The sequence below is a fragment of the Solea solea genome, chromosome 14, assembly GCF_958295425.1.
Source record: "Solea solea chromosome 14, fSolSol10.1, whole genome shotgun sequence".
NCBI lineage: Eukaryota > Metazoa > Chordata > Actinopteri > Pleuronectiformes > Soleidae > Solea > Solea solea.
In genome coordinates, this window is record NC_081147.1 from 20693885 (window position 1) to 20713031 (window position 19147).

Sequence of the window (19147 nt, forward strand, 5' to 3'; positions counted from 1 at the left end):
GGCAGAAAAACAAAATCAACTGACCCAAAGAACCAAAATTACTACTTGCTTCAGTTCATTGATTGCGGTTCACTGCCTTTCTCACTGGACGAGACCATGAACGCATTCCACGGAGGGGTCAGTCACAACGTGTAATCACGACATTTTAAAAACGCGGAGTGGTGGAATTTCTGAAATGATTTTAATTTAAATATATTCTTCCAATTAACTATATTAACCGTGGGTAAGATTCTCAGATTGAACACGTAAATAATACCTGAAAGAGTCTGTTAGAGAGAATGGTACATTCCTCGTAGGCTCGCTTCACTAAAGAGCAGCAGAGGTTTCGTCCTCCAGCTAAAGGCTTCTGCCATGGCGTCCACCGAAATAGCGAGACAAGCGGTGAGTAGCTTCATTTATTTTTACATCTGTTCTTAATCACTAACGTCTCACATCTCTTGAAATATGAGCTTAATTTCAGCGTAGAATGAATAGAATATATCGAGCGTTTCGTCTGGTGGAGATTGTGCTCGTCGCTAGCCGCTTTTCCTGCCCGTGTGTGGCTTCTAAAATTCAGGGTAAACATAGTGAGCAGTCAAATAGTCAGTGATTACCTTAAGAAATCTGATTATGCATGTGTAAATCCTGACGCTGTAGATTTAAAGCAGGGCCCGAGGTTGCTCATTCGTAGCTGTGCACATGCTTTCATTATACTATTTTTTTTCATGTTCGCGAGCTAACGCCTGCACATTTCCTGTCGTTGCTATTGTAAGCTACACTTATATAATACAATGAAAGATGTTCTGTTGTGTGAAACGCACTGTGTTGCAGACTCATACATTCATTGAAACCTAAACCCCACCAGAGAGCCGTCGTTACAGGCCATTCATTCTGAACGCCCCCGTGTTCCAGCTCCGGTGCTCATTTCCGTTATGTTGTTTCTTTTAAGTCCCGTTAACTTTGACTCGGGCGTTGTCTGAGCATAGAAAACCCTGCTCAGCAGACCCCAGCTCCCCATAGGTTTAAGGACTGCAATTTATAAGAAAAGCCCCATTAAATTAAAACCTATCAAACAAAACCTGTTTATTGTTGGAGTGGGGGTAAAAGAAGAAAGAAGCAAGTTCACAAGGGCTGAACAATTGTTTCTATACTACAATCAGAAATGGCAATGGATGTAGTTCAATGATTTGAAATGTGGTTGTTGTATGGTCTATGTCGTTTCTTTTTTAAACTTTCATTAGAATATAGGACACATAAAGGTACAGTATGTAAAATTTAGGGGAGGGATGGGTGTAAAGGCCTAACCCTTATTGAGATTGATCCGAAATAGACAGATTTCGTGGCAGTGGAATGTTATACCACTAAATAAATGTAAGTCGTCCCAGTAATGGGGAATCTTACTTATTGGTGTTGCAGATGATGCCGGATAGCCCAGTGAGTAAAGCAGAGCCCCTGGCAGTCGCTCTCTGTTTTTCCGATGCAGGAGATAAATAAACCGATCGAGAGCGAGCTCTGGCAGCACGATTTACCCACGGTTTCCTGTGATATTGCAATGTTTCGTCCGTCATCGTAAACTCTGTCTCTTGCATAGTGTAAGAGTGTAAATGGGCCTTAAAGCTGCTCCACAGTTTGCAATTCTTTCTTTTTGATGAGCACACACACAGTGGGTCTTCTTCCTCTTCCTCCATCATGACACGCACACTAGTCCTTTAATGTTTTGATGATGTCGTGTGCTAATGCTCTTTTTTTAAAAACTCTAGTATAGAGTGGATATTGAACTGATGGCTGATGTTAATTATATCACAAATTGAGTTCCTATGACTGTCAGAAAAATATTTTACTTGGATCATTTGGCCCTTTTAATACATCCAGAGAAAGTGTTCAGAATAGCATGACTGTGAGTATCATGAGAAGCACGAATGGTTTCAGGAATGTTGCACTTGTAGCTGAAAAGTATTGGCTGTTTGTCCGGTTACATTACCCCCTGTTTTCCAAACACACCCTCAGCTGTTAAAACCCAATTTCAACTATCCAAATAATCCACAGCTGTGTAGTATTGTCAGGTCGTTTTAAACTGACTCCCAAATAGAATGTTTTTCTCTCAAATCCCTCACCACAGTGGAAAGAAACACTGTTATGTTAAGCGACATAATGGATGGTTGGCTAAGGTTTAGCTGGTTGAGTGTTTTTGCTTTTGCCGTATAATCTAAATTCTTTGCCTCCCTGCACCTCGTAGTCAGTCGTAAGCTGGAGAAAAGAGATTCACAGATATGAAGATGATCAGTGCCAACCACACGCCCACACACACATGTAACAACAGTGCTTTTACACCACAGTGTTTAGTGTTGCTCTACTCCAGAGATAAACTGTGTATAAGCAGTGTAATAGAATGATTTGGATTGAAGTGGGACCGGCCAAAACGTGGTACTTCAGAGTGACACCACTAAAACACAGTGTCGACTGTTTCTTTTGTTGTTGTTTTTTTTTTTTATAATTTCACTAATGTCAGATCTCTCAGGTGCTAAATTATATATTTATTCTGAAAGCTCTTTGCTGTATTTATTATTATCCTCACACGGACATCAACACCTTTCCATATAAGGACACGGTTTCAAAATGTCTCAACTTTGGAAAGAAAGTCGCACGTCAGGAAACAGGAAGTTACTTATACTGCATCTGAATTCAGTCTGACAAAGAAAGCCACATGTGGTGGTGTGTGAGCTGTGTCTAGTTTTGTTTTTACATCAAGATGTAAATTAAAAAGGGTTAGTTTTGGAATGGTTTTAAGAGTCTTTTATATATTTATATATATATATATTAAAAACAAAAAACAGCATTTTGGTGTGTAAGGTAATTGATGATCACCAGATGTTACATGACATTTTTGTTAATTTACAGGGTGAAGGTGCTCGTGCTGTCCCTCTGTCAGGCCATGTTGGCTTTGACAGCATGCCGGACCAGCTGGTCAACAAGTCCGTCAACCACGGATTCTGCTTCAACATCCTGTGTGTTGGTGAGTATGTATTGTATGAAATGCATCTCTCTCTGTCTCTCTCTCTCTCTCCTTCTCTCTCCTCAGGCTAAAATATAACTTATTTGCTTCAATGAAAATCAGGCTGAAGGCCTGTGTGTTTAGCTGAGGCCTAGAGAATTTCTTCATTATTCTGACGCTCTACCCCTCATCCAATGCAGGTGTGAAGTCCAGTTTTTGTGATTTCTTTTTTTTAACCAACAAAGTATCACTGTCTGCTGTGTATATAGTCAGAAACTGCTGATACTTACTTAATAATGGTATTTTTAAATTTCTGCTTTCTGCCTAGAGCGTTTGTGTTTTTAAAAACGTCATGGTTTTGCACTCAGAAGAGTTAGAGTAGGATGGAATAAACACTACCTGAACAAGAAATCACTGACTACAGGAGGAGGCTCCGACAGCATCTCAAATCTTCGGAGTGCGACTACATTTTTTCTTTGGTTGCACTGGTGCACCTAACATTTCCAGAGTTTCCCATACATTGATCAGTGCGAGGTCACAGAGTCAGCACTGACCGTCACAAATTGGCTCTGTCTTTTTTTTTTTCCCTTTACAGACACGCATGCACACACACACACAGACTATCAGCTGATTTGTCTGCCCCATCTCTCCACACACAGCACATGCAGTCTGACGAAAACCCTACAAATGATAACTCGAACAACGATGTACAGTACATGGTATTTTTCTGTGTCTCGGTTCAAGTTCAGTAGATGGCATTAGCTTACTAGCGCCCTTCTCTATTAGTAAACCCAGACACAGCACAGTATCCACATTATCGCCCTCTCTGTTTATTATCCAACCGGCGAGGCACCGTCACTCTTGTACAACACAGTATAGTAGTTTCAAATTTTCAATAGAGTTAGTTTGTGTAATTGAATAAAGTCTGCCTTGCCATTCATATTGTTTATTGTGTGTTTGTTTGCAGTCAGGTATTTTCCTGACTGTTGAGTAAGTAGTGAAGTAATATAAGATATTCATTTCTAATATTATTTGCCAGAAACCCCAGTCTCTTGTCCAGATCGGGATCGGGTGCAGCTCTCTTTTTATTTACAATATTACCTGCGGATGAGAACTGTAGTATTTTCTACAGTTTCTACATTACACAGAAATCTGATAATTGCTTTTTAAATATTTGGTCATGGTCTTAAATCAGAAAGAGGCAGCCAAATGTCATTGTTCTTTTTCTGTGGTTTGTAATTTCAGGAGGTTTGAATACAAGTGTAAGTTAACACCTAAGCCTGTGTTATCATTTACAACGTGGGCTTGGAGCTAAATAACATACCAAGTTGCCTTAAGCATGAACAACTTCTCCCCAGTGACTGAAGCGAAGCGTAGAAAAGGCAAATAAGACGCTTAATGCATCATTGACTTTTAATTCAGAGGGAAATGACGGCTGCTTCAAACACAGCGAGATATCCTACCAAAATGGGCTGAAATGCAGAGACTGTGGGTCAGGCCGTGATGAATAAAAATAGCTTTTCTCACAGAGCCAGCTCTGTATCCGAGTCATCTGACAGCACATTTGATGTCGGATAACATCAGCTGATAAGCAGCTACTCCTGCTGTTTTTGTCACTTTTAAACGTTGGAAAATGATAAATTTAGTTTTGAAGCATCTGCAGAATGTCACACTGAATGTACTCTCACAATTTAGAAGTGTACATGAAATATTTTTTTAAGTGTTCATAGTCTTAAATAAAATTCAATCAAATCAGAAATTTGTTATTGTTCACATGATCAAGGATCTCAATAACATGTTTTCTCCTTTTTTTTTTTTTAATCCAGGTGAGACAGGTCTGGGTAAGTCTACACTGATGGACACGTTGTTCAACACCAAGTTTGAGGGCGAGCCTACTCAGCACAACCAGCCAGGAGTCACACTCAAGTCCAACACCTACGAGCTCCAGGAGAGTAACGTGCGTCTCAAACTCACTATTGTGAACACTGTGGGCTTCGGAGACCAGATCAATAAAGAAGACAGGTGAGGCAAAGCAAACCAAATCATAATTGTCCACGTAGGGAAATCTGTCTTGGGTGAAAGTGTTGTCTGTGTCATGCTGTGCATTGTTCTGCAGCCAGACCACCAACAAGGACATGAATCAAATAAAAAGAACAGAATAAAAAAAAAATAAAACGCAGCCTGGAAAACTTGACTGTTTATGGGGACACACATTTTAAAGATGACAAAGCATCAACACCCTACTTCACAAGGATACGCTTAATTATACCGAACATTTCTAAGCAGTATATGTTTGATATAGATGTAGATTTGTTTTGGGTTTTTTTTGTCACCAAATGTATTTGCCAAAACTCTCCAACCAACCAAACCACCTGTGGGTCCCAACCCAGTGTCTGAGAATAACTATTAGAGAGGATAATTATTACTATTAGAGACCTGTTTGCCAAATCTTGGCAAACAGGTTTCTTGTAAATGTTATTGCTCTGATCCGTATTAAAGCTTGTAAGAAAGCTTGTAAGAAATCCACAGATGGCTGCAGAATGAACGCCGTGTTCCCAACGTACAATGATTCTGTGAGAGGACTCAGGTTTCATTCAGTACTCTGGACATGAATTCTAAACTTTTAAAAATGTAAATCAGATGTGGACACTTAAGTTCCTGGCTGATATATCGTATCCCAAGCTTTGCGGTTTATACTTGTTTTCAGAGACATTCTAGCTGCTGTCGACCATTAGTATTTGTTACCAACTTTTTTTTCTCTCCATAATGTAATTGCTTGCTCTGCTCTTGTGGTAAGTTGAGGAAGATGATGATAAAGATGGGCTCTCTGTAATGGATAGGCTAACCTTATTCGGTAAGACATTTCCATTCTCGTAGGTTATAACAGGGACTTGTATTGTACAGACACACACATTGGTATTTGAACTAGTGCAGCAGACAGAATATCCTTCAGTGTGTACCCAAGGAGTGTGTTTAGTTAATGTTTGTGCTTGCAAGGGTGGATAACTCTGAGACTTCCTGTAGTCCTTGATGGATGCAGCCATATGTGTTTTAGCTTATTATTCACATATTCAAATAAAGAAAACAACTGCAAACTAAACTGGGAGTGCAGTACGTCACTGAAATATGTGGCTCCTTTCATTTTCTAAAGCACTGACTGGACTGTCCCAAGTAATATAAGTAATATTAAAATATCTTGTTGGTTTGTCAATCAGTAGAAAGTTCACAATTAATCATTTATAAAAACTTTTTCTTTTGTGGCTACTGTGATGCATGGAACTCTTGAAGTTGGTTTGCAACTCCAAACAATGTGAACAGTCTTATTACAGTGGCTTGTTGAATTCAGATGATAGTTGTATCTTTGTGGGGTTAAGTCTGCTGTAGTCTCACACAGCAACCCCCCCACATTTTGTTATTTTCCCCAAATGTAGGTCATGATGTTTTGACTTCCGTTTCCCCAACATGACTGAGAACCGCCTATCATGGTTTCCCTTTCTGACAGCTACAAGTCCATTGTGGAGTTTATCGATGCCCAGTTTGAAGCCTATCTACAGGAGGAACTCAAAATCAAGCGCACGCTACACAGCTACCATGACACCCGTATCCACGCATGCCTGTATTTCATCGCTCCCACTGGACACTCGCTCAAATCCCTGGACTTGGTGACCATGAAGAAACTTGACAGCAAGGTGAGATTCAGTTCACGTTATTAACAATTATTATGATGCCAGCAGGCAGTGGCCTTTTTTTTATTATTTATTTTATTTATTACCATAGAGTCAGTGGCAGAGATGGTATTGGTTTTTTATTGAAAGGGATTTAAAGCTCCACTCTCAATTCATAGCGTTTTGCCTCAGTTCCAGATCAATCCCAGCTATATTAAGGTTTCATAATGGCTCCTGGACTATAAAAGGATCATACCGTTAAGTTGGAAATGTGTAGATTTTATAGATTACCATTAACACTGAAGGATGGTAACTCCTTTGCAGCAGAAGGATGTTCTATAATAGCTTACATAGCTTATAAACATGGATTGCTTTGTTGTAGCATCGCATAGACTTACTGTTTGGCTCTGCATCCACTCTAGTCACGGGTCATGAAGCGTTCCAGGGCATCTGGCTGCATATAAATTGGCTCTGGTCTCGTTACTGCGTTGGTGTAGGTCAGCTGTGAAATGCACTCAGCTGAGTGACTGCTGCCTTTTTTTTTTTTGTGGGAGCCTTTCCACAGAAGCTTATTTGCATGGACCTCCTGGCTTTTGTACAAAGACCCGGCTCAGTGTTTGCCAGAGCAGCTGTGCCCTCGAGCAAGCGCTCACAACTGTGTGATCCTGAGAAGAGCCTCCTCTGTTTACACGTTCACCTAGAGGGGGAAGCAATCAAACAATGCTATGTTGAAGCAAGAGCTCCATCATTCTCAGGGATGCAGTGACATGTTTTTGCTCTTATGATCCTCTGCATCTCTCGCTGTTGTTTTAAATAGTCCCCTTTTGTAGAGAATAAGTAATTGGGGACTGTATAGATGAATGGGATGGAACGAGAGGCTTGTTTTTCAACCAGATTAATTAAAATGAACTCCTGCTTTTTTTTTTCTTTCTTTGCTATTGCTGTGCATTTTTTTTCCTGCTTGAATTACTGGGATAGCATAAATGCAATCACTCGAGTCTGTCTCTTCAGACAAGCGGCCCACTGATTGAATTGTTTTATCACTGTACTTAAGATTATGCAGTAGTCTGCTGTATAAAAATGTCTAATTTGCAGAGATTCAAGTATGTTTTATGTTACAAAATCTGTTGTTCACATCAGGAATTTAGACTATAGCAATAGAGGTGAGGAAATGTTAACTCGGGCCGTTCCATATTTAGCTGCATACTTGAAAATGTCATTTCCACCTTGTCATGATGTCCGCCTCCCGCATTAAATCCTTCATCTTTTACCATCTACTCTAGGTCAATATAATTCCAATCATTGCCAAGTCAGACGCCATCTCCAAGAGCGAGCTGGCCAAGTTCAAAATCAAAATCACCAGTGAGCTGGTCAGTAACGGCGTGCAGATCTACCAGTTCCCTATTGATGACGAGTCTGTGGCAGAGATCAACTCCACTATGAACGTGAGTCTCACATTTACTTCTCCCAAGTCGAGCATTTTCTTTTATTGCTGTCAATCTGTGTTAGATTGACTTTTTTGGTGCCCAGAAGTAGCTGCAGAGTGAGCGCTCCTTGCTTTCGCTCCATCTCTCCTTATGGGAAGATTACTTTTGGGATATGATAGGAAAAATACGGAACATTCTCGGATTTGACTGACCATATTGTTTAAACATTGTATAGTTTTACTGTGTGTGAATAATTTTAATCTCAAGTTAATACATTAGTCAGTGCAGTATGTCCTGTTTTCGTGCATAAACTGTGTCATGCGTTACGTGCATAAACAACGTGTGATGTAGAGTCAGCACAGATGTGGGCTTTGTCTGCTGCTGCTCAGGCTGTTTTTGAACGTGACCCCACATAGAGAGGAGGGTGTTCACAGCAGCTCTCTCTGCAGGAAGTGTGCAGTGTGGGAAAGGGCCTGTGGGCACTGACAGATAAGCCAAGGTTCACTCGGCTGTTTATGATGTCTCCGTTGTGGAAATGCATCAACTCTGTCTAATTGTTTGACAGCTGCCTCCAGGCTTTTTGTTGTACACTCTGACCTCATCATGCATTTCTCCTGTCGGAGCTGTTGTCTATGAAATGTAGCTCGTAATGGTTACGTAAATGAAATGGCACATTTTCCTCAGCTTTCTCAGTGGCATGAACACTGCCAAGTAGTGCATCCTTGTGTATGCTGTGTGTATTTGTGTATGTGTGAGTCACATGGTTGCAGGAATGTTCTTAAAATGGTAACGCTGCAGTGTGTGCAACTTTTGCTGATTTTGTTATTATATAACAGAAGCGATAAAACATCAAACATAGAACTTTGCCCTGTGTTGTTGGCATTTAACAAAATCGATTAATTAATTGTCTAGCACTTTATCCTCCACATGAGGGTCGCAGGGAGCTGGCACCAATCCCAGCTGGCATATAGTAAGGCGCAAACTGTACTAAATAATAAAAAAACAGTGTTGTGTGTGTGAACAGCGGATTAAGTCTGCATTTGAAGATTATGATGCAGTGGACAATAAAACAAAAGGCATCCAGATACAGTGTTTTTTGAGATTCATGATGTTTCAGCAGACACAAATCTTTATGTTCTTTCTGCTCCACAGAGCCATTTGCCGTTTGCTGTGGTGGGAAGCACAGAAGAAGTAAAGATGGGGAATAAGATGGTGAAGGCCCGGCAGTATCCCTGGGGAACAGTGCAGGGTAAGACTGGGTCAGATCACAGGAAATGAGAGTGTTCTCTTTCTTTTCCGAGCTGCTGCTGCTGCTGCTATTGTCTCTGCTCATATTTCTCCTTCAACCAGCTGCTGCTAACTAGTTGATAACCAGGTACATACATTTGTGAATATGTGATTTGTCAAAACTACGTTGCTCTGCTCCAAATCTATCTGGTACCTGGCATGTGTTGTTTTTAGTGGTAACATGATGGATGATTGGTGTATATTTGTATAAATGGTCACAAAGTAGTGACCAATGCTCAACAAACTATTCCAGAGCTTAAGCTGACGTCCTTTCAATGTCTTGTTTTGTTGTATAAGGAAAACACAATGCTTGATGAATAATTACTCGAGTTTATAGTAATTGACTCTACTGTTTTAGCTCGCATGGGAGTTTACGTCCACAGCCAATCGTTGAAGGAAGTGGAACTTTAAACCCTTTTAGAACGTCAGAGGATAAACAGGGCTATGATTTCTGCGCATAGGCTTTAACTTACGTTTTGTCCATTTCACACAGACTTTGTAAGTGCGTGTGTGTCCATACATGACGTCAGTTCGTAGGCGCACGGTGCTTCAGCTCTAAATCGAGAAGCCTCTGGACCAAACACTACCAGTTTTGGTGCTGCTGTTATGACTGCACTGTGAAATATAATTGTCTATACATGTTTAGATTATACTACGGCCAGCGACGGTGTTGCCAGCTCTGACTTGCAGCTCTGTACTTTCTGCAGTAGATTTAACCCGCAATGAACAGGATGCAATCTGACGTGTTGGCTTGGTGTGACTTTGATGTGTTCACTACAGTGGAAAACGAGAATCACTGTGACTTTGTCAAACTGCGAGAGATGCTGATCAGAGTGAACATGGAGGACCTGCGAGAGCAGACTCACACACGCCATTATGAGCTTTATCGTCGCTGCAAACTGGAGGAGATGGGCTTCAAGGACACGGACCCTGACAGCAAGCCCTTCAGGTTAACTTTATTTTTCCTCATCTTGACTTCTACCTGATTTTGATTTTGTGGCTGCCCTTGGTGTCTGGTACAGTGTAGTACTTTTTCGTTCATCCTCATTTCCTTTCTGCCTTTCCTCACCTAGTCTGCAGGAAACATACGAAGCAAAGAGGAACGAGTTCATGGGTGAGCTGCAGAAGAAAGAAGAAGAAATGAGGCAAATGTTTGTCCAGAGAGTCAAAGAGAAGGAGGCTGAGCTGAAAGAAGCGGAAAAAGAGGTACAGCTTCCGAGTTTCCCTGATCCTGAAACGTCGTGTTCGCACTCAAACACTAATCCTTGTTCTCTGGCCTCTGCTTCGACCTTTTAATTAACACAACTATGTTTGTGTCCGTCACGTAGCTGCATGAGAAGTTTGACCGTCTGAAGAAGCTCCACCAGGACGAGAAAAAGAAACTGGAGGAAAAGAAGAAGGGGCTGGACGACGAGCTTAATACGTTCAAACAGAAAAAGACTGCGGCAGAGCTCTTGCAGAGTCAAGCTCAGCAGGCAGGGGGCTCCGCCACAATCAAGAGGGACAAAGAGAGGAAAAAGTAAGTGTTGTTCTTTTACACTGTGTCTTTATCCTGTTTTGTTTTACATCAAGATTGGAAAAGCCAGCATTTGTTTAGCCTGGGTATAACAAGGTGCTACATTCCATTACGTTGATGCCAAATTACTTTTAAGATCGTATGTTAGTCACATCAGTGCACGTTGCTAATAGTTATAAAAGATACATATGCACTCGTGTATTTATTCTCTATCGATATAAATGCCCTATGAACCAATCTGTGCCCCGTCTTTTAATGTTATGTATTGGTTTGATGAAGCTGTGATGCTGTTCCTTCCTCACAGTGTCTTCAAATGAGTTGATGGCAACTACCATGGATGATAGGGTGCGTTCCATGTGTAGTTGGAACTCTTACGACTTACTTTCTGTCTTCTTTACTTCTGATGATCATATTATTGCTCTTATTGCGATCATAATTGATGTCGGTCTCCGCCACATCGTCAGACGTTGTAAGGCAACTCGATAGGCTCTAATTACCGCATACATTAGGTGATCAATGATAAATCAATATGCTTAAAATTGGAATTCTGACTTAACTACAGAAAGAAGTTGTTGTTGGTCTATGCCACTAATGTCATCAAGCACTTTGTTTCTATCGCCACTCATTAATGTACTTATATTATAAGTATTGTATATAATATTATATATACAGTAGAGTAGATCAAAGCCCTGGCTAAGCCCCTGAATTCAAGTCAAATCAATTTTACTTACATAGCCCGATATCACAAACACAATTAGCCTTAAAGGGATTTACAGTCTGTACGGCAGTGCAAACAAATTCAGCAATTCAGACCACGGACCACTACAGTAATCGAGTCTCAATGTTACTAATGCAAGTACAAATTCCTGTAATTATACAATAGCAGAAAATGTCATTAGCACTTCATTTTCTGAAGGGGGGGGGGTAAAAAGAAGAGCTGAACAGAACACATAATCCAATACAAATGAAGACAAATAAGGGGAGTGAAGAGGGGAAGAGTATGGAGAAAATGACTGCCAGTAGCCAGATGTCAGCTTTAATGAATAAATTCCAGTCATCACTCTGTAATTCAGTGTAGCTGATGGCTCAAGCAAAGCACATTCATTACATCAAAAATTCCTTGTAGATATCTGCAAACAACTTAGTCACTGCTGTTAATAATTACTGAATTAGTGTCACTGGGAAAGGAGCCCATGTTTTTTCAGATTCTTATTTAGTGATTTATTCATTCAGTAACGTCTGAGTGGCCAACAAACTGGTGTCAATGTATCTGTATGCTCTTCATTCTGCCCGTCCGTCCATTTAAACAGTTGATGTAACCGTGATGTTTGAGATAAATCATGGCTGCACAGTAGCGTGTGCAGCCACATGTGTCGGACGTACTGTATGCTTGCAATAATGCTGCTGCTCACATTGTCGGTCCCTTCATGTTGGTAATGAACTCCTGGTTGTGTGTTGAAGCTGATGTGACTCCGTGCCTGTTTGAAAAGGAAGACGACACTTGCACTGAGAAGGTTCATTGTTGCTTCATTCTCTCCCCTGTCAGTGTATTTATCTTCACAGCCACTTCCTCTGTGTCTGAGCTCTGCCTGGAAATTTGTTTCCCTTTTCTCTTTCCCCAAAGCGGCGACTTTTGCATTGTCTGTGTGTCTCTGATTAAAACCGGGCCTTGCTCAATGATAATTATGTGGTTTTAACCTTCAAGTGAAAGTCAGTGTTTTCCTCAGTGGCCAGGAGAAGGCGTTATTGATCACTACTTATTGTGTAGATGTGTATCTGTCCTGTGAGTGCATGTGTCACCTATGTTACCTCCATAATGTTTTCCAGTTAACTCCTCCCACACTCGCTGCATGCTGCATGAGGCACCTTTTAATGGTAAGGTTCCCTTCTCGTGTTGCACCAACACCCAACAACAAAAAGAACCATGAAAATGTAAGAGGTCATCGATTTAATCGATCGCTACCTGTAAATTTAAACGTCAAACGGTTCATCGAAATTGAGTGTTTGAGAATTGAATCAAGTTTTCTGAATTTTCAGCTACGAAAATATGAATATTTTCAGATTTCTTTTCTGCTCCACATGACAAAGAAATCATTAAAACTGAATCATTTTTGGTTTGTGGACAAAACAAGACATTGGAGAACGTCATCATTTCAAGGTTTTAGAAACACTGAAGAACATTTTATGACTATTGATGGACCAAACGCTTACGATAACAATTGACGGATTAATCTATTATGAATTGGTTGACTAGATAAAAGTCTTGAATGAAGAAACCTTTCAAATTATAAAATGGAAAAAAACAATTATCACAAAGTGAATTAAATCTTAAAAGAACATGGAGTCTAATTTAAAGTTTAGAGTTGCAGGAATGACTCCCTAAATCAATTGGTTGATCGGAAAGACGATTAATTGCCAGCTATTTTGATGCTATTCTTCCATTAATAATCATACAGAATAATAAAATAATGGGCAGATAAATTGATAGTCATTATTCAGTGCAAGTCTCCTTGGATTATTTTCACCTTAAGTATGATATTCTACCCTTAATACTGCATTTAGTAATGTGTAATAAACTGTGGTTCTCAAATGTAAAGAATGCACAAAAAAATATTTTCTACAATTTTACTTTTGCATTAACCTTGTGAGATTAAATTTGCAGTCGCATACTTGGAGAATCAGGAAAAAGTTGGTATTTTAACCAGAATTAAACCAGTCTTTAAAGCCATTTTTAAATTGGAGATGTTTTAATGCGGTACAGTCTCAATAATGGGTGGGATGTTGCAGAAATCTAGCGTTTCCAATACGGCACCGTTTACTGTCCCTGTGCCAGCGTCTAAATCAACCACTTAATGAGATCCCCAAACTGTCCCATCTGTCTGTATAAACCCACAATGGTCTCCTTCTTGTGGCTCCCCAAGTCCTTCCCCATCCGCTCATGCTCTCGCACAAAGAGCTATTCAAGGCTGCACTGAGACCTTTAACGGGTCACACCAGAGCAGCAAACAACCTCAGGCCTCGTCCTCTGTTTATAGAGATGACATGTTTTGTTGATCTCGCGGCCCCCCCCCCTTCAGTGGATGCATAAGTGAAATCCACAGAAACGCTGGGGAGAGTAGACGTGAAGGAAAACATCTGCCTCTCAATCTGTAAACTCCAGACTGTTAAACAGAGAGCAAGCTGCCGTTTGATGATACTGAGCACAAAGTAAAGACAATCACGCACACTGTTTAAAGATCAGAAGCGGGAAATAAAGACTTTTTTTTTAAAATTCTGATTCAGTGGAGTCGATCCCTCCGCGTTGCAGCTTCACCTACGTAGACCGAAGCATTTAGAGCTGCCCTGAACGCATGATTTCCTCTAAACACCCATCTGCTCACTAATGTTGCTGTGATGTCACTGATGTGAAATGGTGTTGTGACACTGTGTGGTTTTTTTTGTTTGTTTTTTTTTAACTCAAAAGAAAGCAATAACAGTCCTTCTCTCTCATTTCCAGCTTAGGATCCCTCTAGAAAAAGTGCTCCCTTGTGGCCATCCTGCTGTGAATGAGTTCCCACCCCGTCATCCTTTACTGTACCCCCTTACCCACCCTCACTTACCCCCCCCATAATTCAACCCTCCATGCCCCACCAACCTAATCCCCCCCCCCCACACACACACTCCCACGCTCTGTGGAAGACGCTGGCCATTGCTTTGAGTTTTACTTCACTTGTTTTTGCTCGTCTGTTGTTCAAGGATTTTGTGTCTTTTTTTTTTTTTTTTTTTTTTTAATACACATTGACAAAAAAACATTCCATAATTTTGTTTTATATTCATTTGAGTCTTTGCATGACGGAGTGAGCTTTTTAATATTAACATACAGCACTGTGCAAAAGGTCTTGGGCAACACTGTTAGATTTGTTGTTTCAGCAATGCTTATTATCCCTCTATCACTTTGATTGAAACACATCTGGAAAGTACAGGAAATGTGGAAAACAATGGAACCTTAATTAATATTATTGGTAAAACCTTTTGTTTTACATTTTGACAAATATCTGCTGTGATTGAGGTCTGTTTTCGTGGATCATTCCAATCCAAATGCCGATGGTCACAGTTTTGTTACAACAAACCTTGTGGTGCCCTGAGACTTTTGCACAGTACTATACATAATTAATGTTGTGATGGGCAGAAATGTTCAGAGTCTAAAGAGAAACATGCATCAGACACTGGGATCTGAGTGTTTATAATAATTATGTTTACCTGCCACCGAAGAGCGGAGACTGTTGTTGCTCTTTTTCTAAACAGCTACATCTTCATGATTTTAACTCCTCACAATCACAAACAATCGCCAACATGTTTTAAGTTATAATCCATGAGAATATAGTCCGGGTTGGTTAGGCTATGAAAACCAAATTGTATTCATCGTAAAGCTGTTATACACCTATACAAACACACACAATGTAGTGCGGTTACTCCCTTGTGTGTTTTTAAGCAATTGTCGTATTGACAGTTGCATTATGTTTGACGAGAGTGCTTCACAATAACAGCCACACTTTGAATGGGAAGTAGCAGCAGCAGCAGCAGCGGCAGCAGCACAGCTGTGATACGACTGTATTATTTAGAGGGAAGAGTACTCGGTGAGGCTGACATCAATGAGGATACAATTACAGTAGCACCGGAAAATAAGCATTTATTTCTTGTGCGTTCTTTATGTGCACAAAGGCAATTCCAGCTCTTGGCACCGTAAAGGATCGACCCCGCCACCAACAATGAAATATACATTTAAATGACTGAAAACCACAAATGGGTTATGATCTCATCAAGAGCTCGTGGATTATAAAATGGTGCTATAATGTTTGATTCTTTCCGACCTCATCCATAAAGGTTTTACAGTTTTAGACATTACATATTTGAATTGGAAGTCTATTTTTATACGCATGTGTATTTTGTCCCTTTTTCTGATGATGTTTTACTTTAGACTGATGCACGAGTCAAAGTGAGCCCTGATCTCTTTAACGACTTCTCCCATACCTCATTCATTGTCATGTGTAACGTGCATATTTGTATCATCTTTCACATTTGCACTTTTCTTTTTTCTTTTTACACACAAATGTGATGTTTTATATAAATATATATATATTTAGTGTATGTTAATTTTGTCAGTGCAATTGTAACTTTCTTTCTATTTTACTTGTTATGAAGGCACATTTAAAAGTCAAAGTGTTGTTGTTGGTTTTTTTTGTATCAGTTTTTCTGCGCATAAGACAATTACTTCAAAAGAAAATAAAGGCCGTTGATTTTCACCTGGTGTTACAGATGTGGCCATGATCATTGGGAATGAATGTTGATGTCAGAGAGCTCCACTTTGTTGTCCTTTTCACATTTCACATGTCCTTTTAGCCTTTTATTGAGAAACGGATGGTTGTCCTAGGTTGAAGACATTGCCGCATCAGAATAACACTGGTTCTACATGTTAGCAGGGCCACAAATACATCAACTACAACCGTTCCCACCAGGTAACCCCTCCGCTCACTAGTCTGTGTGGTCTTACTTTCCTTTGCAGTAATACCTGGCTCTGCACTGAGTAGGTCCTCAACCCCCAACCTTTGCTAAGGGACCAGCCTTTGTGGGTACTGAGTACCTCAAGCGTCGCCAGAGGCTTTGTGGACCTCTCCCTTCAGGGTTTCTTAATCAATCATTACCTGCTTGGGCTATAATATCAATCACTGTGTATTTTGTTTCACTGCCGCTCTCACCGCACTTTGGGTGTTTTTAATGCTTGCTTCAATTGTCTGTACTTTTTTTTTTTTTTCTCCCCCTTTTGCTGTGACTAACAAACACACTTTTCTTCCTCTCACGTTTTGGTGATTACTTGCACTAACTAATATTTGATGGACCACATTCAAGTGTATACTGTTGTGGAACTGTAACACATCATACAAAAAAAAAGTCAACAGGCACAATCTCTTCACAATCATCATGTTTTGTTTTGATTTCCACAATCACAGGGTGTCTCTTGCCTGGTGTTGGATGTATGATAATAATTTTCTCCCTTATATATCGGATGCACTTCTTTTGCGTATCTTTTTTGACAAAAACGTCTCTGCGTTGCAAACTCACCTAACCGCTGGCTTTCTCTCTTTGTCTCTTCAGCTTCTTTTAATCTGTCTTGGCCACCTGAAGAGGGGATTGCAGCTTCAGCAACAATTAAGCACCCTTTATTACCTCTCTTGTTTTTTTTCCTTGCTGTATCAACTTTTTATTTGTACACACCCATCTCATCTCCTTTTGTTGAATACATGGCCTTATGTGGACTCGCATGGTATTTTCTGGCCTCCTTAACGAAGCTCTAAAAAAAAGGAAAGAAGGCAGGTTGGGAACCGGGCACAGCTTAACTCTGCAATTATGTCTTAATGTATATAAAGCAGCTCTTTTAGTTCATAGAAGTCATTATTGAGGTTTTACACATGTGCAGGACTTGAGGATTTGTAATAGAATGACCTACACTATGCACTCATCTTGAATTAAACGCTACTCAAACATTGCAGCTTGCTGATAAAGCACTTAATGCACTAAGTGTCATGCATTAGGAAACACACTATGATTGAATGTGTTACTTTCTTCTTAAATCTATTCCAGTTAGAGATTTGCTTCCAGCAGAATTTAAATTTCCGTCATGATCGTGCAAAAGCAATACTTTTACTCAGCTCTTCATTTTATGATGCCCATGTTTACATGTCACTGTTAAATACCATGGAGATCACATGTCCTGGCCTTTGGATTACACACTGTGCTTTAATATTCACATGCCAATTCTATACTTTGCATGCATCTTTTTTTATTTAAGTGCTGCTGTGATCTTTGACCTGCTTGTTTTTTTTTCTTTTTTAATCCCATAATAACTCAGTTATTCAGTCTTATTTCAAACTTCATCGCTATTTTCTTCAAAATGGTGCAGATTATGAATTAATGTATATTTGCTCTGCTCAATGATTTCAGCTCCCATTTTGCCAAATATTAGAATAAAATGAAGTTAATCTCAAATCCCAGATAGGAGTATTTTAAAAAAAAATACTCGTGCATTTATATAATTTATAAGGATATATTTTGTGTATTGAAGTGGAGACTTGTTTATTACCTATGATCTTTGGATGTGTTTCTTGAGTGTAAAGTAACATTTTTGGTGTCAAAACATTGCCATACATTTTTCTAGCATCAGTCATCACCTCTTATAGTCCCAACAACAAAAAACTCCCATACCACAAACTTCTCAATATCTTTCCTTTTTAGTTTGATTCATTGATGTACATTTTCAATAAAAAAATGTGATCCAAACATGTTAAGTGTTTGTCTTTCGTCGACCCTTTTCGTTGGCAGTAAAACGCCATGTGCAGTCAGACTTCTGTATAGACTGGAAACTATGATTTCCTTTTTGAGCTATGAATATTCAGTCAACACAGCATCACCTAACAAAGACATCTCTTCCCTAGACAAAAAGGGAAGCATGGCTTCATGAGAACTATTAACATCCACATCTAACACCTTATAGCATGAAAAATAGGAACATGGTGATATTAAATTGTTTATTTCCCTCAGAAACGCAATGCAAATTATATATTATCCTTAGCCCAGGCTGCAAAAATAAAGATAACTTGTATCAAATTCCCCCAATCAGAAGCATAATCCATTCACTAAATAAATATAATTATATATATATATTTTTAAATATTTTTATTATTTTATCTCAGATTAAATCTGTTAAAGTAAAATAGTGCGATATGTTGTTCCTCACATAAATGCATTATGCTTTTTATATTGTGTCTAAAAAGAGTATTTATTTTAGGGTATGATAGGAGTATACACATACAATTAGGATTTTGCTCAAGAAACAATTCAAAAGTAAATATATATATACATTTTCTTTTTTACCAAACAGTTTTATTGCTAAGAAGATGATATCACAAACCCAACATGGCGGTGATTTATAGTTAAGTCAAGAGCAGACTGTTGACGCACAGTGTCCTGATGAGTTGTCTATGGTCATTTAGGTGAAGAGGTTTCATCTCAACACTTTTTAAAAGTTCCAAAGTAGTTTTTCATTCTGCAGCATGACGATGACCACAGAATAATCAAAGATACAGATTATCTTTATCTTTAAAGATAAATATTCTGGAAAGAGTCATTTGTTGTCTCCACAGTTTGGCCCTAATACTCCATACCACTCAAAGAAAGAAAGATTGATTTCTGACTGCCCCCTCATATATGCTTTCCTTGAACCGGCCCTGTCAGTGGATACTGTTTC

General features: G+C 39.5%; 1 protein-coding gene across 6 annotated transcripts; it reads left to right on the forward strand.

Annotated features, from left to right (window-relative positions):
* The first annotated feature begins 301 nt into the window (after positions 1 to 301).
* septin6 (septin 6) lies at positions 302 to 18180 on the forward strand. 6 transcript variants are annotated; one of them, XM_058649608.1, is made up of 11 exons: positions 302 to 381; positions 2878 to 2992; positions 4798 to 4993; positions 6474 to 6660; positions 7920 to 8081; positions 9216 to 9312; positions 10131 to 10299; positions 10424 to 10556; positions 10679 to 10869; positions 12694 to 12741; positions 16999 to 18180. In XM_058649608.1, exons 1-10 carry the CDS (start codon positions 352 to 354, stop codon positions 12695 to 12697), a joined length of 1284 nt encoding a protein of 427 aa, XP_058505591.1. In that variant the 5' UTR covers positions 302 to 351; the 3' UTR covers positions 12698 to 12741; positions 16999 to 18180. The 6 variants fall into 6 exon arrangements, with proteins under 6 accessions (XP_058505591.1, XP_058505592.1, XP_058505590.1 ...); XM_058649609.1 differs by lacking the exons at positions 12694 to 12741; positions 16999 to 18180 and adding exons at positions 12328 to 12380; positions 14363 to 16148; XM_058649607.1 differs by lacking the exon at positions 16999 to 18180 and adding an exon at positions 14363 to 16148.
* Positions 18181 to 19147: the final 967 nt, after the last annotated feature.